The sequence below is a fragment of the Sminthopsis crassicaudata genome, chromosome 4 (genome assembly GCF_048593235.1).
Source record: "Sminthopsis crassicaudata isolate SCR6 chromosome 4, ASM4859323v1, whole genome shotgun sequence".
Lineage (NCBI taxonomy): Eukaryota > Metazoa > Chordata > Mammalia > Dasyuromorphia > Dasyuridae > Sminthopsis > Sminthopsis crassicaudata.
The window spans coordinates 102,787,802-102,815,228 of record NC_133620.1 but is presented as its reverse complement, the minus strand read 5'-3'; the positions used below and the strand labels follow the sequence as shown (position 1 = coordinate 102,815,228).

At 39.2% G+C, this 27,427-nt stretch overlaps 1 protein-coding gene and 1 long non-coding RNA gene across 5 annotated transcripts in view; one reads left to right on the top strand and one right to left on the bottom strand.

Annotated features, from left to right (window-relative positions):
- The first annotated feature begins 1,787 nt into the window (after window positions 1-1,787).
- On the top strand, window positions 1,788-25,943 carry CTSE (cathepsin E). Of its 2 annotated transcripts, none has more exons than XM_074308979.1 (9): window positions 1,788-1,867; window positions 3,835-3,991; window positions 4,967-5,084; window positions 7,672-7,790; window positions 8,284-8,483; window positions 10,809-10,931; window positions 11,929-12,070; window positions 12,194-12,292; window positions 25,500-25,943. In XM_074308979.1, the coding sequence occupies exons 1-9, from the start codon at window positions 1,803-1,805 to the stop codon at window positions 25,506-25,508; spliced, it is 1,032 nt and encodes a 343-aa protein (XP_074165080.1). In that variant the 5' UTR covers window positions 1,788-1,802; the 3' UTR covers window positions 25,509-25,943. The 2 variants fall into 2 exon arrangements, with proteins under 2 accessions (XP_074165080.1, XP_074165079.1); XM_074308978.1 differs by lacking the exon at window positions 25,500-25,943 and adding an exon at window positions 12,733-13,136.
- LOC141565642 (uncharacterized) overlaps window positions 7,654-27,427 on the bottom strand; it is a 48,136-nt gene continuing 28,362 nt past the window's right edge. For 2 of the 3 annotated variants that reach the window (XR_012489078.1, XR_012489076.1), the window contains exons 2-4: window positions 24,827-24,899; window positions 24,466-24,540; window positions 7,654-7,788 (exon numbers count right to left, since the gene is read on the bottom strand). This is a non-coding gene — a long non-coding RNA (uncharacterized LOC141565642). Of the gene's footprint in view, window positions 7,789-24,465; window positions 24,541-24,826; window positions 24,900-25,397; window positions 25,506-27,427 lie in introns of those variants that run through there. The other variant, XR_012489077.1, reaches the window with a different exon arrangement.

The following is a 27,427-nucleotide window of genomic DNA, read 5'->3' as shown; positions in this document are numbered from 1 at the left end:
TTCTTCCCAAGGACTCCCTGCCATATCTGGTAATCTGAGCTTACTCTAGAATTAAAGTCACCCAGAGTTATAAACTTGTCTTCTTTAGGCACATCGACAATAAGGGTCTCCAGGTCTTTATACATTTTTTTTTTGACCCCATGAGGGTTCTTCATAGTGGGAACATAGGCAGCAATGATGGTAGCGTGGTGTTTTTCTGCAAGTGGCAATCTCTGACATTCACTGATTTTGATAGACAAACAAGCTTGCTCACTAGATTAGGTTTTGATCACAAAACCCACATCAGCTTCCCTGCTTCCTCTCACTGCAGCCATTCCAGAAAAATCTGTATCCATCTTGCTCTGACTTCAGTAAATTGGCCTTCTTTGCCAGCCTTGTTTCAGTCAGGGTCGCTTTTTGACCTTGCTCAGTTCTTTCCACAACAAAAGCCATTTGTCTTTTGGCCTACTGGATTTTGTGTTGTCTATAAGTATGCACACATACCATGCATGTGTCCAGGGTGAATAGATCATCTTTGCAGAATATTTTCTACATTGCTTTATGTTTTGACTTGGGTAGGATACCCACCTGCCATGGTAATCAGGCCAGGGTTAGGGAAGCAGACAATTTTTAGGACAACTTTTCTAGCTTCTTCAAACCAGGAGGGGAACGGTGGGATCTTTAAAGGGCTGCTCTACCCGGGAGTTACCAAATCCATTGCTGCTTGAAGTAAGAAAATGACCCTATGGCTTGAGCTTCCCATGTGTAGGTTACAGCTCCCAGTGCATCCACATCTGCTGCTTCATCACTTGCCAGTCACCACAGGACTTTGTTATAAGTAGAAATGGTAAGATGATATGAGTAATGTCTTCTGATTTGTGAGTAAACTGAATTTAAGTAAGGCAGAGTTGCATGAAGTCATCGTTCTCATTCTCTCCCTTCCCAAGTCATCACTGTCTAGTGGCAGAACAGAGTCAAGGCAACTGGGAGGGTCTGAGAGGCAGTGGATGACCTTGGTGACTCCCAAATCTAACCAAGCTGAAGCAACATTGCACAGCTCTTACTCCAGCTGCCTTCATGACTGAACAAATTGCTCTCATCCACCCATTCCACCATTCCATGCTTTACATGCTTGGGGCAGACCATTACTAACTCATTAACGTTTGAGACCCCTTGCTTGCCCTCACCCTGGTTTACTCTGTATGCCCACAGACTAAATAATGGTTTACCAGGGTGTGGCTATTAGGCCTGCTACAGCTTCTCAGAGCCAAAGGGAGCTTTAGATCAGGTGGACATCAAAGGTGGAAAGCAGCCCTGAAAAGAACTCAGCAGCCCTCTCACCAGAAGAGCTAATCTTCCCTGAGCACTCCCACACTCCAAAAAGATTGCATTAACAACTGAAGGCATGAATAGACCCCTTGAGGAAGAGGGGCTATCACCTGAAAAGTTTTAGGGAAGGAAAGCATGGCTTCTTGGAGGTGGAGGTGAAGGTTGTGTTCATTCAGATTGGGGGAAGCAAGGACAGAACCACAGAAAATGGAATAATGGAGTCCTCTATCATTGCAATCATGCCCTTCCCTTCAGGAAAGTAATAAGGCCATGATTGAAAATGGGACCGCCCTATTACACATGCCTTCTGTTTACCTTTTATCCAATTCTATTGACTTTTGGGGACCTTATCACCAGTCCCTCAAATCTGGGTTGGGTTGTCCTTGCCTGGGTGAGGTAAAACTTGCTTTTTTAACTGCCCCATATGAGAACAGAAAGGAGGGATTTCCAGAAGCCATTGAGAGAGTGGTAGAGTCAGATCCAAGGGAACCAGGATGAAAACTTTTCCTCTTTTACTACAACTGCTGCTTGGCTTGGGATTAGTCCAGGGAATTCTCAGGTGAGCACGTTGCTTTGCCTTCTATTTAGGTGAGACACACAGAAGGTCCTCTAATTCTTGACTTCCCCTAGAAGGAAAGACTGGTAGGAAAAAGATGGTGAGGAAATTTTTCATGAAGCTTTTTTGTCGAGAGGTCATTTTGTGGGTCATGTTATCTAGAACAGGATGCAGAATGCTGCCATGGGAAAGAAAAATGGGTTTAAAGCCAGAGAACCTGATTCTGAATTCTGGCTTTACCATCATGTGACCCATATGACTTTGGATAAATTAACTTCTCTAAGCCTCAGTCTTCTCATCTGAAAAATGAGAGAGAAGGAGTCAGCTTAGATAATATCAAAGATTCCTTCCATACTATGCCTGAAATAACCAATGGGTTCTTTAAAGGTCAACTTATCTATTCTCCAACCTCTACAGATTTATCCTTGAAGATAAATAAGATGATTCTTTTCTTAATTAATTGTTGAGAAATAGCTCAAGAGGAAGTAACTTCTTGACATTGGATGTCTTCAGGCAAAGGCTAGATGACATAATGGACATAAATGGAATTTCTGCTTAAGGTAGAGGTTAAATATTTGACCTCTGATGTCCTCTTTCAATTCTAAATCTTTTTATAGCATTGTTTTTTCTAATTACACGTAAAGACAATTTTAGCATTCTTTTTACAAATCTTGAGTTCCAAATCTTTCCCTTCCTCCCTCCTCTTATTCATCTTTAAGAAGATCAGCAATTTGATATGGGTTACATATGTTCAATCACGTAAAACCTATTTTCATATTAGTCATACACCCTCTGAGATTCTATGAAATTCTTCAGCAATTTATAGCTCAAAGCACCTCACCAAGAAGCTTCATAGGATTATGATCTGAAAAAGGACCTTAAAAAGCAATTAGCCCTACAGTCTTCATCCCAGGAAGTTCTCTGGAGTTCTCTGCCTTCCCTAAATATTAAAAAAAAAAAAAAAAAAAAAAAAAAAAAAAAATTGGTCAGCCTTTCACTTTTGAATAATTAAATTAATCATTTTGTAGAATATAATTTTCTCAAGGCCAGGTATGCCTTTTTTTTTTTTTTTTTGTCTCCCCAGAAGGGTGGCTTGCATAGAAGAAGCTCTTAATAAATGTTTGCTGAATTGAATTTAGCTTTCACAAGTCTGGTAACATTCCAGTTCTTTCCTTTTGTTATAAGATCTCCTGAATGACCCAAAGCAGGAATTGTTTTTTTCTTTGTTTGTATCCTTAATACCTAGAATTGTGCTTTGTACATAGAAGCTTTTAATAAGAAAGAAGGAAGGAAGGAAGGAAGGAAGGAAGGAAGGAAGGAAGGAAGGAAGGAAGGAAGGAAGGAAGGAAGGAAGGAAGGAAGGAAGGAAGGAAGGAAGGAAGAGAAATAAAGAAGGAATGGAAAGAGGAAGGGATGTAGGGGAGGAGGGGAGGGAAAATGAATGAATGAATAAATGCTCTCAAAGTATTTTACCTATACCTTACATATAAAGTATTATTTTTATAGGAGAAGCAACTGAGGCAAAGGAAGCAAGCAGGAAGTCCCATGAGTCAAGTGAAACCAAGACTCTTCTCTGTCAAGTTCACTATCTCTTAGGCTATTCTTTAGTCCGGGTTCTTAAATTTTTTGTATGACAAGGATACCCTTGGAAATCTAGTGAAGGTTATAGACCTTTTCTCAGAATAAGGGTTTGCTATTCTAGATTTATCAATTGAAGGACATGATAAATTTTAGTTATAGTTTGGTAAAATTAAAAACATAATTTTTCCCATCCACTTCTGAAATCTATCTATGGATCCTTTATTGGAGTAGGGGGTCTGTGAACCTCAAGTAAAGAATCCCTAGACAATAAATTGGGCTGGTTGGAATGGGATAGGATAGAAGTTGAATGCTGGAAGACAGACATAAGGGATAAAATAATATCAACACTTCTTACCCAAAGGGTGGTGGTGGGGTTCTTCATCCTTCAGGTTGCCCTTGAAGAGACATAAATCCCTACGGAAAACCCTGAGGGAAAGAGGACAACTTTCCCAATTCTGGGAGACCCACAAGTTGGATATGGTCCAGTTCACTGACTTCTGCTCCCAAGACCAGAGTGCTAATGAGCCCCTCATCAACTACTTGGACGTAAGGAGAAGAAACGGAGAGAATGACTGAAAGGGTCAGGGGCCCGATGGCAGTGGACACTGTTAATTTCAGGGCCTGACTTCCAGCTACTTTTAATCCCTAGATCCATCCAGATGAGTAATCCTAAATGTCTGCATAATTGCTCCCTTTTCTGTTCTGCCCTGGCTAAGAAGATCTTTGTGTGACTGAGTTCTATTTAGAATTTAGAAAAGAGTTTCTCAGGAGAGGGTGGGTGAGTTTGAATTCCAGTAGAGAGAAGGGGCTAAGGGTGGAGGAAAGGAACCAGTACATATAAAAACATACCAAACAAAAAACCCTAAATTCCAATCCTAAATTCTAGTTCTGACCTCACTGGTTTAGAAATCTGGGCAAGCCACCTCATCTCTCAAAGCCTCCATTTCCTCATCTGTCAAATGGGAATAATAATGCTTACCTTGTCTAACTCATGGGAGTATTGTGAGGATCAAATGGGATAATGTACATGTAAGCTTTCTGGAAACTGTTACACAAATGAAAGGCATTATTATTTGGTTTCTTAGAAGCCTTTTTTTCTGCCTTTTTGAGACTATGCACATTTTTCCTAAGATTTGCAGAATATTTGTGGCACTGACTTTATAAAGTCTGATACAGGCTAACAGCCTACTTCATTTCAGGAATCACTTTCATGAAAATACAACATTGCTAGGAACCTTAGCTTCCTGGGAACGGTGTCACAAATATTCTAATGAATGAGCAGTTAAGAACTTTTACGTCAGGGTTCCATGATGATCTAATGGACTCTGTTTATAATGTTTAACGTCCATATAAAAATGAATTTGGCTGAAATAAACTGCTTAGAAGTTAGGAGTAATACTTGTTTTTCAATATGGCCTGACTCCTCCCTTTATTTAGCCTTCATTTCATTGGGAAAAAAAAAAAAAAAAAAAAAAAAAAACAATTACTCTCTCTTTTCTCATACTTTTCCCATTTTCTCAGATGGAATACTATGGAGTCATCTCCATTGGTTCGCCACCTCAGAATTTCACTGTCATCTTTGACACGGGTTCCTCCAATCTCTGGGTTCCTTCAGTGTATTGTGTCAGCCCAGCTTGCAGTAAGTGGAACTGGGAAGAGGAAAGGATACGGGAAGGAATCTAAGATCTTTGGGTGTGAGTGATTGCAAAAGTTCACCTGGGAAATGCACAGAACAAGAAGCTTCGGTCTCCAAAAATAATCTTCCCCTCCCATTCTAATTATCCCACCCATCCCACAATCTCTCTTTCTGCCAGGATCACCCACAGATAATGCCAGGGCAGGGGCCTCTGGACACTGGCCACACTTGGGATAAACTCTTTCATCCTGATGGGAATCATTGAGGAAAAATTCACCAGCCCAAATGGAAACCTTTGAATCTCTAAAGGAAGAATGGGAGGATTGAAAGAGAAATGACTATTTCTGAGTAGGCAGACAGAGGTAGTCAACAAAGCTGAGCTTGATGATCAGTTCAAGCCAGAGACTTTGTGCTGATCTAGGGTCCTGGGAAAGAGAACTTCTTCATAAGGAATTTCCTTTTTAGTTTTATTATGACTATCACTATTATTCCTAAGGGGGAAAAAAAAAACAGAACTGAATCAAATTAATTTCTTAGAACATTTTATTCAGAAGAAGGTCAGCCTCATTTAAATACTATGTCTAGACCACTAAATTCACAGAGACAGGAAGGAACAATGAAAGGAGCCCTGTTAAAGGGCTAAAGGCATTAAAGGGCCGGTTTGGAGTCCAAGTTGTACAACTTTAACAACTGAGGTGTTCTGGTGTCTGACACATTCTAAGGACTTAATGAATGTTTGCTGAATAAAAAAAAAAAACAAAACATTGCAGGTACTTAATGAATATTTGTTGAATGGGAGGGAAAAGGCTGAGTTAGTCTGATATTTGGCACATTGTGAGTACTTAATGAATGTTTGTTAAATTTGAAAAAAAAATGGTCATTTAATATAGTCATGTTGAGTTATCTAATGTATAAAAAATGGGAATGCTGATAATACTATTTACCCCATAGGGTGGTTATGAAGAAAGCACTATATGCAAAGTTTTTTGTTTTTTTAACCAAAACTGTGAAAGCAACAGTGGCTTAGTGGCATAGTAAATAGTGAGCACTGAAACCGGAATCAGAAAAATCAGAAAAAAATTCAGTTTCCAACATTTATTAGCTCTGTGATCCTGACTCTGTTTGCCTCAGTTTCCTCAAAGGTAAAGGGGGGATGATGATACAGTATTTACCTCCCAGGGTTGTCAAGATGAGATGAGATCATATTTGTAAAATACTTAACATGGTGTCTGCACACAGTAGGCACTTGACAAAAGTTTGTTTTCCCTTTACCAAGATAGATTGGTACTTATCAACCTTACAAATGTTAAGTGTTATACAAACATGGGTAATTATTATTAGAGGCAACCCCAGTGATGGGTGCAGATCTTCTCCTTTGTTTAGAATTGCCTGACTGTAGCCTGAGAATTAAGGTGAAATTCTGCGTGACCAAGATTGACTGGAATTTCCTCCTCTAGGGAATATTTCACACTCAGGAGGCCCCTGCCTGACTGGGATGGAGTACATTCATTTGTTTACATTAAATTAATGTTGCTTGCCAGTGTGGTACAGTACAGGGAATATGAAATGAGATTAGGAGACCTGGATTCAAGTCTTGACTCGATCCCTAATTTGCTATAAGACCTTTCTCTCTGGCTCTAGTTTCCTCATCTTTATAATGGGAATAATGAGAGCAGGACCTTCCAAGTTGTTGTAAAGTTAAATAAAGATAATATTTACAAAGTATTCTTTAAACCTTAAAGCACTAGATGTTGTAATTATTAGCTGCCATTCAAGTCTAGGGTTTCATGTACTTGATTGGCATTGGTTCATCCCATTAGTTCAAGTTAATGAGGTGATATGTCATATGGAGTCAGGAGGAGGAGGAAAATGACAAAGACAAGAATAGAAGTATTGGTAAAGAACTCATTTATCTGGCAAGTTTAGAAACAGGAAGAGTCCAAATCATCACATACATGTGGAGCAACGTCTCATACTAATGATCTCACTTTTGTAAACCTCTGACTCAACAGCAGCTTTCCACAATGTGGCCACAAACCCATGAGCTACCATGGCTAGTGACTCATGCATTGGACAATCATAGACAATGTGATTTACTGAGGGAGGGAACAGAGGAGAGGACCTGGGGCTCCACACCTAAAGTCTTGGGAAGGAGAGTTAGAAGGAACTTGGGAGGTCTTCTGAGGTTCTTTCTTGATCACCCATTTCATAGATGAAAAAACTGAGAGTCACAGACCCAAAGTCACAAAAGTAGCCAAGCAGCAGAGTTATATTCCAATCCTGGTTCTCTGATTCCATATCCAGAACTCTTAACTATGCCCCAGCTGCCTTACCATTCTGAAGATTTAAAGAATGAGGATGCTACAAGCTCCATGTGATATGGGATACCAGTAGAATGTGAGCTCCTCCAAACAAGGAGCTGGGTTTGTTTTTTTTTTCTTTATATTCTCAGCACCCAGAACATAAGAAGCATTCAATAAATGCTTATTGGATCAGATTGGCTTCAATTGGATTAACCAACAGGATATCTTTGAAGAATGACTAGCAGGTAATGGGGCCATTTGATCCTTGACATATTTTCACTTTGCAGAGAATCACAATCGCTTCTACCCATCTCAGTCCAGCACTTATGTGGAGAATGGGAACTCTTTCTCCATCCAGTATGGCACGGGGAGCTTGTCCGGAATCATTGGAGTGGACCAAGTTTCTGTAAGACACAATTTGGATCACCATTTTCTCCTTTCTCAAAATTATTATTTCTCTCAATTTAAAGCCTTGATAGCTTGATAAACACTATGTACTTTCCATTCCTGGTCCTATCTGTGAATTCCTATCTAATTTCTTCTCTCATAGTTGGTAAGTTATTTCCAGAGCTGATTGATGGGGACGGGGAAGAAAGAAAAGAAATGCCCACATAACAATGACTATTACAGCATTTTAATTTACCTGGTTCATATTCCTTCAAGTAGTTCAGACTATTAACAGCACCTCAAAAATCCCTCAGCCTTCACTTGAAGTTTGTGGAAGGGTGGCTAAGATCATTATATAAATTTAGCATAGGGAAAAACTGAGAAGGGAAGGAAATTGCCTCAGAACATTCGGCAAAGCAGATGGCAACCAAAATTAGAACCCAGGAACTTTGTTTTCATACAATCTCTTTCTTGGTTTTTTTTTTTTTTTTTTTTTTTTTTTTTCATGCCAGGTAGAAGGAATTACAGTAGCCAACCAGCAGTTTGGAGAGAGTGTCAGCGAGCCAGGAAGCACTTTTGTGAATGCAGAGTTTGATGGCATCCTGGGGCTGGCCTATCCCTCGTTGGCTGTGGGAGGAGTCACTCCAGTGTTCGACAATATGATAGCCCAAAATCTGGTGGATATGCCTATATTTTCTGTCTACATGACCAGGTAATAATTGCAATTTATATTTCTATATCAATTCATGGTTTCCAAAGTACACAACATTTAAGGGCTGTTTAATTCCTACAATACCTCTGTGAAGTGACAAAGGAAGAATTTTCATGTCTATTTTACAAGTGAGGAAACTCAGGCTCAGAGGTGATATAATTTACCCAAAGGCACAAGGTAACAGGTGTCAGAAGAGAGACTTGAACCCAGATCCTCTGACTTTCCCTATCAGTAGTGTGAGCTGGAGAAGAAAATGGCAAATCGCTCCAATATCTTTGCCAAGAAAACCCCAAAATGAGGTCGTAAATCATAAGACATTAACTGAATAACAACAACATGTAGATGCTCCCTCTGCCCATTGGGTAGGCAGGTATCTGGTGCCAAAATCTGTGCATATTCTTCCTTAGACCATGAATCTCCCCCTGCTTCTCCCGTCCCTGGGAAGAAGAAATTTATATGTGTTTTCATCCATAAACTCATTCTGTTCCATATAGATCCTGTTCAACCAGGATGTTTTTAACCTTCTATTCCTAAGGCTCAGGAGATTAACTGACTCATAGAGTGTAGACTCATCAAAGCACAGACTTTCAGGGATCAAGAGATGACTCCCAGGTCATGTAGCCCAACCCACAGATCAAGGATTCATTCTATAACAGCCCAACAAGTGGTCGACCAGCCTCTCCTACAGACTCCTATCGAGGGGCACCTTCCTCTCTCCTGAGATAAAACATTTCATTAGGTGGGGCAGCTACAATTCTGCCTCATATCAAGCTTCAACTTGCCTCTTTGCAAGTATTTAGAACATGTCTAATCCTTTTAGACCCTTGGAGAAGAACCTCCTCTCCTTTAGGCTAAACATGCTAAATTTCTTAAATTGATCCTTCTATTATACAGGCTCCAGGCTATTCACTATCCTCCTCCTCCTCCTCCTCCTCCTCCTCCTCCTCCTCCTCCTCCTCCTCCTCCTCCTCCTCCTCCTCCTCCTCCTCCTCTTCCTCCTCCTCCTCCTCCTCCTCCCTTCTCCTCCTCAGAATACCTTTAGCTTGTCTAAATGTCTCTAATATAGGATACCAAGAACTGAGAGCAATAGTCCAAATGTGATCTAGTCAGAGCAAAGTAGGACCATGGCTTTCCAGAAATGCTTAGAAGCAGCAACTTGGATCCAGAAGAAAGATCTGAGTTCAAATGTGGCCTCAGACTACTTCCCAGCTGTGTGATCCTCAGCAGTCATTTAACCTCTGCCTGCCTCATTTTCCTCATCTGTAAAATGGGAATAATAACAGCACCTAGCTCCTAGAGTTGTTATGAGAGTTAAATGAGTTAATATTTATAAAGTGAGGGGGTAGTGAGGTGGCTCAGTGGATAGGGCACTAATCTTAAAGTATAGACTTGGGAGTCCTTGGGAAGAAGAAATTCATATTTTTTTTCCCATAAACTCATTCTCTTCAGAGTTCAAAAGCAGCCCCAGATACTTAACACTTATTACCTGTGCAATCCTAAGCAAGTTACTTAACCCCAAGTGCCTCATCGGAAAAAAATTCACATAATATTTATGAAATGCTTGCAATATATAAATACTAGCTACATTACTATAATCTGTATGCCATGCATTATGCAATGTGATTCAGTGTCAGAGACTTGGTACCTAAAGCAAAAAATCAGAGAATAAAAGATTAAAATATCATGGTGGAGAAGGAAAAATCCCTGGAATCTAGACTAAGAAAACCTGATTTTAGTCTTGACTCTGCTACTGAATAGCCATTACATATGAAAAAAAACCCTTTGTGAAAGTTAGCAATGGCATTGTGAAAAGACTTCTAGACATTGAATCAGAGGACATAGATTCAAATCCCAGCTCTGCCACTTAAGCCCTGTGTGAGCCTGCCCACTTCGATTGACCTCTCTGACCTTCACTTTCCCTATCTCTAAAACAAAAGGGGTAAGGGCAGTTAGGTGTGGTTTTGGAGTCAGGACCTGAGTTCAAATATCACCTCTGACACTTAATTAGCTGTGTGAATCTGAGCAAGTCATTTAACCTTGATTGCTTCTTTTAAAAACGGGAGGAAAAAGATAAAATAAAGGAGGTCAACTTTTAAGTTTTCTTCCAACTTTAAATCAGCAATCATAAATTATTTCACCCATTCGTGCCTCAGTTTCTTCACCTGTACAAGAAGAGAGTGTCTTAGTGTTATTGTAAGAATCAAATAAGGTAAGATATTCCACTTGGGGCATCCACAAGAAAATGACATAGGCAGCAACACAGATGGGATCTGGGGACTGTTGAGGTCTTCCCCTCACTGGCTGGTTGACTTTCTCTCCCAACAGGAATCCAGATAGCCCCACTGGAAGTGAGCTGGTTTTTGGAGGTTATGATCATGCTCATTTCACCGGAAGCCTGAACTGGGTCCCCATCACCAAACAGGGCTACTGGCAGATAGCACTGGACAAGTGAGTGTTTTCCATGGAGTAGCACTGACCGACTTAGTTGGACCATATCAATGATTATATAGGAGGTGCAGATCAAAAAGATAGTTTTAAAAAGAAGGGGCAGCTAGATGGCTCAACGGATAGAGCACCAATTCTGGAATCTGGAAGACTTGAGTTCAAATCCAGCTTCAGATACTTAACACTTAGTAGCTCTGTGATCCTGAACAAGTCACTTAATCCCAATTACCTCTCAAAAAAAAGGGGAAAAAAAAATTAGAAGGCAATGTAGTAGAATGGAAAGTGTTCTGACTATGGAGTCTAGGATCTAAGTTCAAACACCAATTCTGTCTTTGAAATTCACTTTCCTCATCTATGAAGTAAAAAAGTTGGACTGGATGACATCTCCCAGTCCCAGATTTGAGATTCTGTGTTGTGTCTGAATCGTAAGTATTGTTTTTATTAACACAGTATTTTGACATAGTAGATGCATGTTCAAGAATAGTGATGTAAAAATTAGTAGCACATCACATCCTTTCTTTTCTTCTTTCTTTCCCTTCCTTCCTTTCTTCTTCCCTCCCTCCTCTATCTCTGTCTCTCTGCCTCTCTCTCTCTGCCTTTGTCTCTCTCTGTGTCTCTTTCTGTCTCTCTGTTTCTCTCTCTCTGTCTCCCTATCTCTTTGCCTCTCTGTCTCTTCTCTCTCTCTGTGTCTCTCTGTTTCCCCCTTTCTGTCTCTCTCTGTCTCTCTCCCTCTCTCTGTCTCCTTGACTCTCTGTCTCTGTCTCTCTCTGTCTCTTCTCTCTCTCTCTGTCTGTCTCTGTCTCTCTCTCTGTTTCTCTCTCTCTGTCTCTTTCTGTGTCTCTGTCTCTGTCTGTCTCTGTCTCTGTCTCTCTCTCCTCTTTGTTTGTTAGGACAATAGGGAACAGATTCACTATCCAGAGGGCCATATGGCCAAGCTCTATTTCACGGCCCTCTATTCCACGGTCTTTTGCCCTTCCTAGATCTTTACCTTTACCCCCAGCATTCAGGTGGGAGGCACAATCATGTTCTGTGCAGAGGGCTGCCAAGCCATAGTGGACACAGGAACATCCCTCATCACGGGACCATCTGACAAGATCAAGCAGTTGCAGAATGCCATTGGGGCCGTGCCAACAGATGGAGAAGTGAGTGCCCGCTTGAGGCAGCAGAAGTGGGTAGAAAGGGAATGGGGATTTTCCTTATATGGTATATTGTGGCCATTGAAGAGAAAGAGAAATGTCAGCATTTCCCCTCATGTCATTTCCTAGTATGCCATGGAATGTAACAACCTAAATGTGATGCCAGACGTCACCTTCACCATCAACGGAATCCCCTACACCCTCCCCCCTACAGCCTACACATTGATGGTAAGTGTTTTTTCCCTGTTTCATCAACTATTGGTTTTTCTTCACTGTTCTCCTACTTCCTCCTTCTTAGGCAGCTGCTATACTCATGTAATCTGGGGGGGGGGGCACATAAATCCCAGAAGCCCCTCTCCAGCTTTCTCCTCTGACTCTCCACAACTTTCTGGCCCTCTGTTTATTTGGAAGAAGCTAGAATTCAATGATCTCTAAAATTCCTTCTAGCCATTCCCAAACATGATTCTCAGTCTGACCCATTGTGTGATTTTATGTGTGGCCCACTTTCATAAGTCCCAATGTGTGGGGTGGGAAAGAAAAGGATTAACATTCCTAAACCTAAATAAGGGCTTCCAGCCTCTGGTACCACCATTAACCACAAAGGCAAACTCTGAGGAAGTAAGACTTCCTGCTTCCTCTTGTTCATTGCTGGTACTCTTCAACTTCAGGACTTTGTGGATGGAATGGAGTTCTGTACCAGTGGTTTCCAGGGCCTTGACATCCATCCCCCAGCGGGGCCACTCTGGATTCTTGGAGATGTGTTCATTGGCCAATTTTACTCTGTCTTTGACCGTGGCAACAACCTTGTGGGACTGGCCCCAGCTGTCCCCTAAAGCAAGACTTCCTGTTCCCTGAGATACTTTATACAGATCCTGTAAGATTGCCACATGCAAGATCTCTTTTGAATTCCATCTGATTCTTTTCTCCCTCCTCCAAAAAAAGTTCTAGCTATTTAATTTTGGAAAGAGCAGAGTGAGCATGGGAAAACTCTAATTATCTCCTAGAATTAAATTGTGTATTTGTTGGGGTGAGGGGGTTCTAAATGAATAAACTTTTAAAGGATACAAAATCATTATGTGTTGGGGGGTTTTATATATAGAAGCATAGGCTTTTCAAATTAGAAAAGATTTTAATGTTACCCAATACAACCCCAACATAAAAATTTGTCCTACACCATCCCTGACAAAGTTGAAAACTGATAGTGGGACCACTGTCAATCAATCAAGTGAATGATCTCCCATTTAGAAAATGTATGGCATTGTTTCTGAAGTAAAGTCAATATGTTAAGAGCTGAGCTTACAAAGAAAGACAAAAATATTGTGTCCTTGACCTCAAGGAACTTACATTTTAATGGGGGAGAAACATGGAAGCAACTATGTATATATTAGACATAACATAATTTGGAGGCAATTCTCAGAGGGAAGGTACATTGAAGGGGATGTGGAAAGTTCTTTTACAGAAGATGGAATTTCAGCAACGAATTGAAGAAAGACAGGAGGTGGAGGTATGGAGTGAGAACATTTCAGGCATGAGGCACCCCATACCTCAGTGGAAAGGCAGAGATTTAGAATGTCCTATTCAAGGAATATCAAAAAACCTGTATCAGTTGGATGGGAGTGCAACTTCTAGGAGAAATATAGCAGTAATCCTGAGGCCCCCAAACCTTAGGAATGCTATTGTTCTGTTTGTCAGTGATCCTAAAGTCTCTGTCCTAGAAACTGTACTGACTGCCAGATAACCATCTGTTGGTCAGTAATAACAGGGTTTCTGAGACAAATGGTAAAGTACATGCCAGACTACTCCTCAGTTCTACCACAGGACCATAAAATTAGCATATTAGTGACATGAAGAGCCAGATCTCTCTATCTTTTCCTGTGTATTTGTCTTCTTATGTCAGGTTCTTTGCTAAATCCTTGTGGAATTTGACCTTCTTTGATAGGCATTACAATTACAATAAACTTTGCCCTTTGACTTAGAGATAGGTTCAAGCCTTCAAATTCTTTTGAGACACCTCATGACAACCCCAACCTTTTGGGGTCTCCTTTTGAACTTCAACAAGATCATAAAATACAAAAAGTATGGAACCTTATAATATGGCTTCATCTAAATTTTCACCTAAATTCACTTATTCATGGAGCCAGTAAATGGCAAGAAGTGGGAAGAAGGCCTGCATCAGACTTTACAAAATCTGAGGAACACTAATGCTGTAAAGCTTTTTTTTTTTTTTTTTTTTGGCAAAGTTTCAGAAGGTACAATCAATCATTGAGGGATGTGCCAGGTATGGTACTGTTCACTCCCTCATAAGAAGACCTGTCACATTTTTGTACAACTTTTGACTGTTAGAAAGTTTTTCCTTCTATCAAATCAAAATCTGACTCCCTTTATCTACAACCTAGAGAGGGTGCCCACAAGCAAGTTGTGTAGAAGTAATTTCAGCTTTCTGTCATAAGACGGCCCCATGAATATTTGGAAATCATTAACCTATCTTCTTCCTTCCTCATTACTAAGTCTATTTTCTTTTTTTGATCATTAGCTAAACCAGTGTAGTGCTGAAGATACACTATATCTAATTTCTGACAAAGCATTTAATACAATATCTCTTATTATTTTTGAGGAAGAAATGGAAGTAGTATTCCAGAATAGATTAAAGGATAATATATGGGTTTAGAGCTGTCTAAATTGATTGTATTCAAAGAATAGTTCAATGATCAATGATAAATGGCAAGAGTGGGAGTTCCCCAGGGGTTGGTGAGTAACACTGTATGGTTTCATATTTTTATCAGTGTTTCTATCATATTTTCCCTCAGCATCAGTTCATATAAATCTTTCTAGGGTTTTCTATAATCAACTTGTTAATAATTTTTATAGAACAATGATATTCCATTACCTTCATCTACCACAACTTTTCCTTTATGATTTCCTTGAGATACAGACCTAGTAATGGCACTTCTGGGTCAAAGGACATGCACAGATTGATAGACCTTTGGGTATAGTTCCAGATTGTTCTCCAGAATGGTTGGATCATTTCCCAGTTCCACCAACAATGCATTAGTGTCATATGGAGATCATCTGAAAAAAAATAAGGATGTTCCCCAGGAAAAGAGGAGATGCAGGAGGAACCAGACAGTCTTGTCTATAAATGACTATCATGGGGAAAATGAATTTTAGATTTGTTTTTATTGACCTCATAAAGCAAAACTAGGAGCCATGGTTAGGAGCTATTGAAAAGATTAAACTTGATTTTTAAGGAAAATCTTCTTGACATTAGTACTGTCCCAAAGAGGCTGCTTAAGAAGTAATGAGTTTTCCTTGTCTGGGGATCTGCAAGCACAGATTAGAAGACCACTTGCCATGCAGGTGATAGAGAGGATTCTTCTTCAGGGGTAAGTTGGGTGCAATGGCCCTAGGGCCCTTTTTAACTCTGTGATTTAGCCAGCCCATGGAATCTCACCTCAGTATTTCTTGTCATGGATATATTAAGTTCAGGAAACATATACACTATGGATCAGTCTGCCTCCACTCCCTCTTTTCAAAAGAATAAGAAAGTAGTCTGGAGGGAAATGTTGGAAACAAATCACTAAAGAATCCCAGACAGCTTCCCCTGACCAGCTGTTATATCTAAATATTTCTTTACTAATGGCATCTTTATCTGAAAATGCTGCTAGAATAAGGCACCATGGGAAGTCATGCAAAAATTTGTCTTGCCATGGGGCTCAAAGGCTCCAGATTAATGAATCCTTAATGCTTCCTTATGTAAATAGGTGTGACTGACTGAGACCATGGGAATTTTGCTGGCTCATGGTCCAGAAGTACCAGGTATAATGGAATGAGTACTAGATTTGTATCAGGAGACCAGGGTATGAGTTCTGCTCAAATACTCACAAGCTGTGTAAACTGGGGTAAATGACTTAACCTCTAAACTTGATTCATAAAACAGAGGTCATAAAAATTGGACTAATAACCTTATAGGAGTGAGGGAATATGGAAAATATTTTGCAGCTTTAAAAGACTATATAATTGTATTGCTATCCTATTTCCACTATGTTTTTTTTAATTTCCCTCTTAAGCTATTGGGATCTAGAACCAAATGCTAGACTGTTCAGTGCCTGGCACATAATAAGTATTTAATAAACCCTTATTAACTGACTGGCTAGACTAAAAGCTCTCACATGAACATTCTATCCTTGTTGGGTTGATAAGACAAGATTATTTCCACTAAACTTTATTCTGTTACATTAGACTCATTTTCCCCCCCTTTTTGACATGGAATCTAAAAATTAAGAGAAACTACTAAGGTTAAGATCTAGGCTTGACTTGAATAGGAATATTCTCTATAGCATTCCAAGTTATCCATCCTTCTTTAAAAATCTCCAGTGAATGAGTATGTGCTCCGCCTAGAATAAAGTTGTATTTATTAGAAGAGTATCTCCTTGAAATCTAAATCTGCCTCCCCTCCACATTCATAATTTATCTTCACTAATCCTATCTTCTGAGCTCAAAGAAAAAGAGTATAATGCCTCTTTTACGGGATGGTAAAAGTTTGTAAGATAATATTACTTGATAATTAGGCTGAGGTTTCTAGGAGCATTTAGCTTGGGAAATAGGCTGGGTAGATGGGGATAGCTACATTTAAATATTTGAAAGGATGATCTTGTGGAAGAATTCTAGCTAATAAGAACTTAGATCAATTTTGGAAGGTTCTGAGGACAGGATTGGGCGAGATCTGGGAGAAATAAGGCAATAGAATAAGGCAGATTTTGGATCATTATTTCCAATGAACATACCACTATTTTGTCACTGACTCAGATTTGTAACTTCAGAATAATATGCACGTTCTCACTTTCCCTCTCTGTATATATTCATATAGTTGCCAAATTGTTCCATTTCTAGATATGTCTCACATTTGATCCTTTTTCTTTTCTCACACAACTACCACATTAGTTCATCACCTCACACCTAGATTATTGGAACAGCCTCCTCATGGGTCACATTGGTCATTCTTCCTCCTTTAGCTCATCCTGCATATGCTACCCAAGTTCCTTAAAGCTAATCTGTTCTATTCCCATAGTTTCCAACTCTATGGCTTCCTATTACTTTTAAGATGAAACATGTTACTATGACAACCCTTTTAGGTTTTTACAACCCTTTACAACTTGGTCTTAGCCTGTATTTCCAGTTTCGTTAAATACTATTCTTTTCTCTATGCTCTGAGATCTTGAAAAACTGATCTTACTCACGCCATTCCAATTCCCCTCTCTCAGGCCTTTGTCCCCCATACCTGGAACACATTGTCTTAGTTCCCCCTCACAGAGTCCTTCTCATCCTTTAAGACGCAATACACTCCTACATGGAGATTTCTTTGATGTTCACAACTAATAATCATGTACCTGACAAACTACTTTATATTTAACTATTTTGTGTGTATATACATATCCATAATAAATGTATATAATTAATAATTTTATATTTATATTGTATTTATTTTTATCTAATTACTATCTATCCCATAAGAATGAAAGTTCATTTCAAGTAGGGATTGTTTCAGGGATCGTTTTGTATCCCTGATGCTTAGGCACATAGTAGGTACTTAACAAATACTTGCTGAATTAAATTGGGTTTTGGTATCCACAGAAGGAAGATGTGGACATTGAACTTGATGGTCATGGAAGTCTCTTCCAGATTCAAAATTATGTGATCCCTGAGCCTTTTTTGCTCTGGGCTTACATGGACTAGAGTCAATCCAACACAGCCCAATATTACCTCTATGGCTTATTTACCTCTACTTAGAAGTCTCAATAATATCAGGATCAAGACAATAAGGTATGGAACATAGAATGAGGTTCATTAAAATACATGTAAAGAAAAGAGATATAGCTAGCATAATCCACCTCAAATTGCTTACCTTCTCAAAAAGGTGGAAAGGGAGAGAATTTGGAACTGAAATAAGCAAATAATTTTTTTATTTGTTTATATGTAATTGAGAAAAAAAAAATTTTAAATGGAGATATAGCTAGCCCAATTGGTAACTCTTAACCCATCTTCTGGTAAGTGCCATTCCTTTACTAAAATACCAAGGGTTCAGTCACACAATCCCCACAAAATCCATGGCCTACTGTCCTGGACTAGAAACTGGCCCTCTCTTTCTCTCTGGCTTGGTTTTCATTGCTTTTTTTTTTTTTTTTTTTTTTTTCTCAATTGTTATCTGTCATTACCATCTTTTGACATAGTCCTATGCTTTCCAATATGCCTAACTCCTTGCTGGTTTCTTGTTATCTTCTGCCACCATTTGCTGCCAGCTTGTATTCTTGTATTCTTCAATAGTACCCCTCAGGAAGTCCCTTCCTCCTCACAGTTCTCTCTTGCCAAACCTTCTCTTGGTCCACTTCCCAACTGCTACTACTCCACTCTTTACCTCTGATATGATTCTTTAGCTTCCACCCTAAGGTTGTACTTTCTTAATTGGTGAATATTCACAATATCTGACCAGTTCCAGGTCTAACACACTATGGAACATTTCCAGAGTTGAAGATGTAGATAAATGTGAGTACCCGAAATAATTTGTGAAGGACAAAGAAAAAGAGAGGTGGCTTTTGTCTCACTCTGGAACTTTAAACTATAACTCTCTCTGGCTGGGATATCCAGTAAAGGGTGTAGCAGTGTGAGGCTCAAAACAGGCTGTAGTTGTCCCCCTCCATCCTGGGAGAAAAAGCAGCTGTAAGGTGCATGATAATCTTCTAGCTGTTTTTTCTGCTTTGCGGTTGCTTACCTGAGCACAGGTAAGTGAATAGTGGTTCTCAGGTGGACATCTTGAACTTTAGCAGCATGATGAGTTCATGAAATCAGGAATTTGCCTTAGAAAGTTCCTCACTTGGAATGGATTAGAAACAGTTTCTGTACTGAAAAGGACAACCACTGATAGGGGGGAAAAGTTAACATCCTGACCAGAATTTTCTTTTCTTTTTTTCTTTTTTTTTTTTTTTTTTCCTGAGGCTGGGGTTAAGTGACTTGCCCAGGGTCACACAGCTAGGAAGTGTTAAGTGTCTGAGATCAGATTTGAACTCGGGTCCTCCTGAATTCAGGGCTGGTGCTCTATCCACTGCGCCACCTAGCTGCCCCTCAGAATTCTCTATTTTGCTTGAGTTATCCTTTGTGGTTGTTCCTGGTCTCATTAATGTAATGGACAAGCCCAACCACTCTGGAGATAAATTTGGAACTACACCCAAAGGATCAATAATATTGTACATATCCTTTGACCCAGCAATACCACTCCTAGGTATGTATCCCAAAAGGATCAAAGAAAAAGGAATAGAACTGATTTGTACAAAAAATATTTATAACAGCTTTTTTTGTGGTGGTTAAGCATTAGAAATTGAGAATCTATCAATTTGGGAACAACTGTGTAAAGGGCTAGAACTGAGCAATGACTTGGATAATGAAGCACGAGAGACCAGTTGCCAATTGGACAGTTCCCTATTAACTTGTGTGAAGGTTGACCCTCCCTAGCTATTCTGTGCTGACTTGATTGGTGGGACAAAGAGGGAGAAGTGACGTGTGTGGGAGGAGGAGGAAGAGGAGGAGGAAGTGAGACGAGGAAGCTGACTCAGTCTCTCCTGGCGTTTGAGGGAGGAAGGTGTGTGTGAGGTAACTAGGCCTAACCCCCTGACCTTGACTGTAAAAGATCAAGAATAAAGACATTTAGTGATCCTGATTCCAGCTGATTCCTGGGAACCCAGAGTTCCAGCACAACTGAACTAGTTATAGCATTTTTTGTGATGGAATACTATTATGCTGTGAAAATTGACAAGTAGAATGACAAAAAACTTGGGAAGACTTAAATGAATTGATGCAATGGAATTGAACAGAACCAGGAGAACATTGTACACAGTAACAACAATATTGTAAGGATGATCAACTGGGACAGACTTAGCTACTCTAATCAAGACAATAATCCAAGACAAGTCCAAAGGATCCATGATGGAAAATGCTATCTACCTCTAGAAAAAGAATCAATGAATTCTGAATACTTTATTTTTCTTGGCTTTGTGTGTATGTATGTGTATGTTCTCTTTTGCAACATTGCTAATACGAAAATTTGTTTTGTATAATTGATATAATAGTACTTGCCCTATCATTGGGTAGGGGAAGAGAGGAGAGAATTTGGAACTTAAATTTTTTTAAATTTACATGTAATTGGAAAAATAAATATTTTTTAAAATGTAATATACAGGCTACACACAATGATGCCCTTGATTGTAGGTAGCATGAATAAATAACAGAGCCCCAGCACAAAGAAGAAGCACTCCTGTAGGATGGAGGAGTTGACAATAGCATAGTCCCCAACTATGTAATTTATAATAGACCAAAAATGACCCTTTCTTTACTTAAACTAGAATTGTTAAGACCCTTCCACATTGTTGCCAGTAGAGTAGTCAGCACTCAAGGGATCACTTCTTAGAAATAGCTTGGAGGACCAAGGTGTGCAAATGTTGTGAGGTACCTTGCTTTTTAATGACAGAGAAAGAGCAAAACTGTCTATCTCCTGAAGAAAAAAGAAGTCGTGTCTCAGCATAAGCCTCTAAAACGACAAAGATTTGACATCCTCTCCCCACTCCCCACATGAAGGTCCCAGGAAAAACAGCATGAGTTGTGATATAGGGAAAGCCGCAGTATTAAGCCTGGCACCAAGACAGGCTGCATATTTACAAGAGAGAAATAATCTCTTACCTACCTAACTTTTTTCCAATCTCATTCAAAGTGCATTTATTAAACACCTAATTTATGCAGATCCTTATGCTAGATCACTGTTTTTAGTGACTACATATTTGGTAAGTATACACAAAAATAAAATATATAAATAACTAGGATATAAAATATAACCTTCCAAGTATAGAAGTGAGACACAAAGTGATAAATGGAGTTTGAGGAAGAAGTTCGAGTAGGGGCTAACCGATTACTAGAGTTTGTACAGAATTGAAATTGAAATCATTTTAGCTACCTTAATTTAGATGATCCTGACCTTGACGGGGATCTGTGCTGTAATTTTGATGTTCCTGGTACTACACCTGCTCAGCTTCTCCCCTTTATACAGACCCAGCAAATGGCAAAGATTTGGCATCACTCACCACATGATCGACACAATTAAAATCCAGGATTCAGCCATTCTGAAGAAAGGATTGCCTAGGATTCTGGCCTTCATTTCCCTCCATGTTTAGTCGTTCTTTGAGGGGGGCATTAACATAGTTTATTGTCTTTTGTTCTTCATTTACCCGCACTAAGCTACTCCTTCCATTCTACTTATACAGGCTTCTTGCATCCCCAAGGTCCAATAATAATTCTAGAATCATTTAAGTAGTGGAAGATCCTCTAGAAAACTTTAAAAAACTTGCCACTAAGGGGTAGAATGCTATGTCTACCCATACATCTTAGGCTAGTTTTTCCTTTAAAAATACTGACACCATTCCTCAAGATTTAATTGGTTGAGGAGTCTAAGGAATTACATTGATGTAGCTTTTCAATTGGCTAATTACAAAAGATCCTTATCTGAAAGATGCTTTATGGCAAACATAGCTGGGAAGGTGTGACCAAATGAATCACTGCTAGGTTTCTTGATATGCAACTCTTCCATGTTATTCTTAAATAAATCTCCTTCTGTTAACTACATGTTAAATGGTCTGAGTTCTCATTTTGTTCCAATCTTAGACCTCAACCACTAGACTGGCTTGAGTCAAGCCTAGTCCATAACAGCATCAGAAGTAAAGTGGATAGAAATTTCAGGACTATAGATTTATTACTCAATGTAAAAAAAACACTTTTTAATGGGAGGGACTATCAAAAATGTAATTGGCTACATCTGAGGGCAGTGATTTTTCCTTTAGAGTTCTTTAACTAGAGATTAGCTAGTCATCATTCATTAATGATGAAGACTTTTGAAAGTCCCTTGAACAACAAGGAGTTCAAGTAAGTCAACACTTAAAGAAATTAATTCAGGTATTCATTGCAATATTCAAATTCTGAAGCTGAAGCTTAAATACTTTGTCCATCTAATGAGAAGATGGGACTCCTTGGAAAAGACTCTGATGTTGGGAAAGGTTGAAGGTAAAAGAAAAAGGTGATGGCAGAGGATGATATGGATAAATAGCATCTTAGAAATAATGAATATGAATGTAGATTGACTTTCAGAAATAGAGGAGGATATGAGGGTTTGGTGGTATTGTGGACACAATTGAATGATTGAACAAGTGACTACTTCTAGGGCATGATGTAGAGGATATTTTCTATTCAAGCAAAGAGTAAACTAAACAGTCCCTCTAAACTAAAATCCCTCCCAATCACAGAAACTATTGTGGATGATGTCTCCAGGATCAGTGATAAAACAGGAATAAGATTACTCATGATGCTGTTGGTGCAAAATAGTGAGTTGTAATGGAGGGCAAGAGAGGGGGCAAGTTCAACAACTCTTGATCTGTGAGGAAGTATGCAAGAAAATATGAAGGGAGTATTAATTCATACTTTCCAAAGCTGGGCTAATACATGCAAAGATCTGATACATGCAAAGATCTGCTATCTTCTCTGTTTCTCACCTAGTCTGGAAATTGCTGGAGCTAAGCTTCTCCACTTCTCTAACTTCTCCCACACCCTCCATACAGTTGGACTCTTCCCTGCTTCAAAAAAGCCTTATTGATCCTGTAATTCTTATGTCAAAGGCTTCCCCCGCCCCCCTCACACACAAAGGAAAAAATACATTTTGGAGACAAATCATTTTTCTAACTTATTTTTCTCTGGGAACCTGGGAACTCTCGTATCTGCCATTCCCAAAGTATAGACACTAGTTTCCCTTTTAAGCACACAGATTCACAAGGCTTTAAAACATAGAAAAGTTGTATTTCCACAATAAAATATATCAGAAGGACTCACATTCATTTCCAAAAAGAGTCAAGAAATATCCCTATTTGGTGGGTTATCCCTCCCATAGGATTCTATTCAGTTCCTGTTACTTGGAGTATTGTTCTGAGTGGGACCTCAGCAAAGGGGAAAACCAAGGTTTGCTCAGTATTCTACACAGCACTACTCTTTTGTTAGCGATTTTCCTGCCATCATACTTCCCATATAGGCCTGCTACTCTTATATTATTGTCCTTCTCTCCTGATAGGTAATCATTTAACCTTTTACACTACAGTATCTACTGTGATTTGTTTTTCCCCAATATTCAGCTTTCCTTTAGCAAGTGGACCCAGCTTCCTTCTCCCTATCTCTTGAGCAGTTTACTTGTGGAATAAACATAATGGAGTCTTGGATGACAATGTTACAAAACTTTTACACTTTCAGAGTTAGAATATCTCTTGTTTTTTTCAACCTTCTATTCTTTGCATCCTTCACATAAAGATGGCTGTTGGGACAACTCTTTATTGGACTATTCAAATGAATCTCTATTTTCTACTCTGGATTCATTCAAGGTAAGTTAGGAGTCATTTAGTCCCTCCCTCTCCAGTGCTTAATCAAGGTTGGCTATGAATTGGAAATCAAAGGAATATCCATCAGTTGGGGACTAGCTAAACAAACTGTAATATAAGATGGTAATGCAACATTATTTTGCTATAAGAAATAACAAGCAGGATGATTTCAGAAAAAACCTGGAAAAGGTTATATGAACTGGTACATAATCAAGTGAGCAGAACCAGAAGAATCTTGCATACAACAACAGCAATATTGTACAATAAAGAATTGTGAATGACTTAGTTATTTTCAGTAATACAATGACCTAAGACAGTCTAAAAGGACTAATGATGAAACATGCTATCCACGTCAGAAAAAGAACAGAAAAAAGAATCTCTGAACACAGATTGAAATATGCTATTTTTCACTTACTTTTTTCACTTTTTTATTTGAGCTTTCTTGTACAAAATGACAAATATGGAAACATTTTACATGATCGCATATATATATAACCTATACATTGTTTACCATTTCAGGGAGTAGGGAGAAATAGAATTTGGAACTCAAAATTTAAAAAAAATTTTTTTAAATTACTTTAACATGTAATTAGGAGAGTTTTTAAAATTTTTAAGCGTTCAGTGGATTTTTTCTGTCTTTATTTCATCCTATGGTTCTAAGAGGTGGGGGAGTTTTCATTTATGATTTTTTGAAACAGGCTTTTTATTTAAAATATCATTTTTTCAAGGAGGCTGATGATTCTTAAATTTATCTCAATTTAACCCATTCAGAGATAGAAAAACCAAGCTGCCTTAGTACAGTGGTGTTAGTTATCCTAATCACATGAGAGCTTTTCTGGTGCAGGTATCTCACACATTTTAAGGAGTAACAGACAGCTGGTGACACTAGATATGGTTAGTCTATGGATAGCCCCTCCCAGGGCTGTGGATACCTCCACCATTTATGCTTACCTTGTTGTTCCAGCCTCTCCCCTCCAACTCTGAGTTTCCACTCCCAGAGATTTGAAGTTGAACTGTGAATTTTTCCTTGTAGGAGGTAAAAAAAAAAATAAATTTATGCCATAAATAAATTATTACTCCATGTATGTATATGTTCAAATTTTTGTGAAACTTGCTTTAAATTTCCCAAATGCTAGAGTAGACTAAGTCAGCACCCCTTTTATGAAGCCTGTCCTCAGAGAAAAGACCAAGTTTTAATTAGTATCACTGAAAGACAAAACCATCAACAGGTTGAGGATATGGTAGAGATGGGAAGGGTAGCTATAGAAAGCCCTTTCCACGCAACCACAATATCATTTGAGGAATCTGGTACCTGAGTTTTTCCAGGACCTGTGTCTGCCATCTGATATGATTATACCTTCTTAGAAAATCTTAGAAGATTCTTCCTGGAAAAAATAGAGAAATTAGCTTCATATGGCAGAAAAAAGAATCAAACCAGATGTGAGGAAGAACTTGTTAAATGTATAGGTAAAGACAGCCAAATTAGACTGTGCTAATGAAAATCCCATCTGCTTAGGCTCAGTGAGGATAAGTTTGTTATTTTGACATCAGTGCCTCCAATTTGCTTTAAGTCACCATTTTGTGGAGTATTTTTAAATTTTTTCATAACTTGTTTTTCAATATTAAGATAAGTATTTGTGGAACAGGTTGGTAAACAACATGTGTGTGTTCAAAAACAACTGATAAATATTTGGGACCCCTGGATTGGACAGACCATCAATGGGAAAATCAGGTTTGGTGCACCTTTTGTCATCCAGCACCAATCAAATTAATTGGTAAACAAATTAAATCACTGATCACTAATCAGAATTTTTGTGTAACTAGCTAATATTCACAGTTTAAACTATAAGAAATTGACAGAGATTCCCAGCCTTCAGACTGACCTTATTGTTGTTGTTGAGTAGTTTTCAGTCATGTCCAACTCTTTGTGACCCATTTGGGGTTTTCTTGGTAAAGATACTAAAGTGATTTGTCATTTCCTTCAGCTCCTTTAACAGATGCGGAACTGAGACAAATAGGATTAAATGACTTGCCCAGGATCACACAACTAGTAAGTGTCTGAGGCCAGATTTGAAGTCTGAAGAGGAGTATTCTTGATTTCAAGCCCTGTGCTACCCAGCTGTCCCCAGAATGATCTGAGGTCACAACCAAGTCTCCTTATTTCCCACACTTGAGAGTGAAGCATCCCTGGGGCTCACTGAAAGCAGTGCTGATTGACTGATTGAGATTTACTGACTTGCCAGGCAACTAACTCAGAGACAGACAAATGGCCTCCAGCTGGGCAAAAAAGGAACCTTGTCATTGGGAAGCCCTAAGAAATCAGAATGTTTGTTTGTTCCTTAGTGGTTAATGTTTACATTACCTAAGAGATAATGTAAACTAATGTTTGCATTTGATTAATAAAGTTAATGACTATAGTTTGATGAGAAGTATGTCTAATTATTATTTCCATTGTATTAGCATAAATAATGGTATTGATTTTGCTCATGCATCATACTTTATACTAAGCCATGTTGAGTTGTTATTCATTCTTTGTTCTTGAAGAAGATCAGTAACATCATAATGGTGATGTCTTGATTTGCAAGTGAGTTGGATTTAAGTGACACAGAGCTGTAAGAAGTCATCCCCATCATTCTCTATCCCACAGTCATCAGTGTCCAGTGTCAAGACATAGGTTAAGATGACTGGCAATGGTTCAGGATGCAGTGGGAGGCCAGAGGAGCATAGAACCAGAGAATTGTAGAACTGGAAAGCACCACAGAGACCATTTTGTTCAACCTGAATTGAAACAGGAATCTTTTCCTACAATATAATGATGATGATGATGATGATGATGATGATAATAATAATAATAATAATAATAAATACTCTAAAGATTACAAGTACTTGACTTAGATTATTCTCATTTGAGTCACACAGCAGTTCTATGACATCATTACTATTCATCCCTATTAGATTCAGAGAACTATTTAACTGGTCAACTCAGTCTGTGACAAGTGGTCAAATAGTCCCCATTTCAAGATCTCCACTGGCAGGAAGGCCACTGCTTTTTAAGGCAGTCATAGTATCAAAGAATCATGCTTCAAGAGACCCCAGAGATTATCCAATACAACTTCCCCCAGCCTCATTTTATAGATGAGAATGGACAAAATGGCCATTCCAGCCTGAAGACTCTATGTGACTGAAGCCAATTGTTGGTCACCACATTGTTTTCTGATTTGCTCCACAGACAGTAATTAGGGACAGCTTCTTCCAGGAAGCTCAAAATTACCCAACTCTTGGTCTAATCTTAGCAGGACTTTAAACAACTTCATTCTTCCCAGGAGCCCAAACCAACCCACCCATCTTGTCTCTCCAAACCTTCCACCCTTGCGGTAGCAATTTGTAAGAACTTGCCCGACGTCTTACAAGTCCTGCATGTGTCTGTTAGGGCTGGGAGTTGAGGTGGGGGAAGGTGGAAGAGAGAGGGGAGAACCTCACAGAGGGAAAAAAGGGAATCTGAGATTAGAATTGGGTTTCCTAAATCCCTACCCAATATTCCCATTTACTCCACCCATCTTTTGGGATGCCCGATGTTCTTTCATTGGGTCCACCTGGCTAACAGCATCCATGCTCCTACCCACCCCTCACAAAGGACAAGTTTCCAAATTTGGGGGTAGGTTCTAATTACAGAGGCAAAGGTTCCCAAAATACGTAAATTTGGGGTCTTTTCTGCGGCTGTTCAAGGAGAAGTGATTCTCCCTACCTCCGGCCCCAGCCCAGCCCCAGCCCCAGTTACAGCCAAAGGATAACTCTCATTTCCTAATCCTTTCTCTCAGCAGACACATACGGACACACGGTCGGTCCCCCACCTGCCCCGCGTTGCAGGTTCATTTCCTTAAACCCCCAGACTCCCCAGTGAGTGAAATTCTTT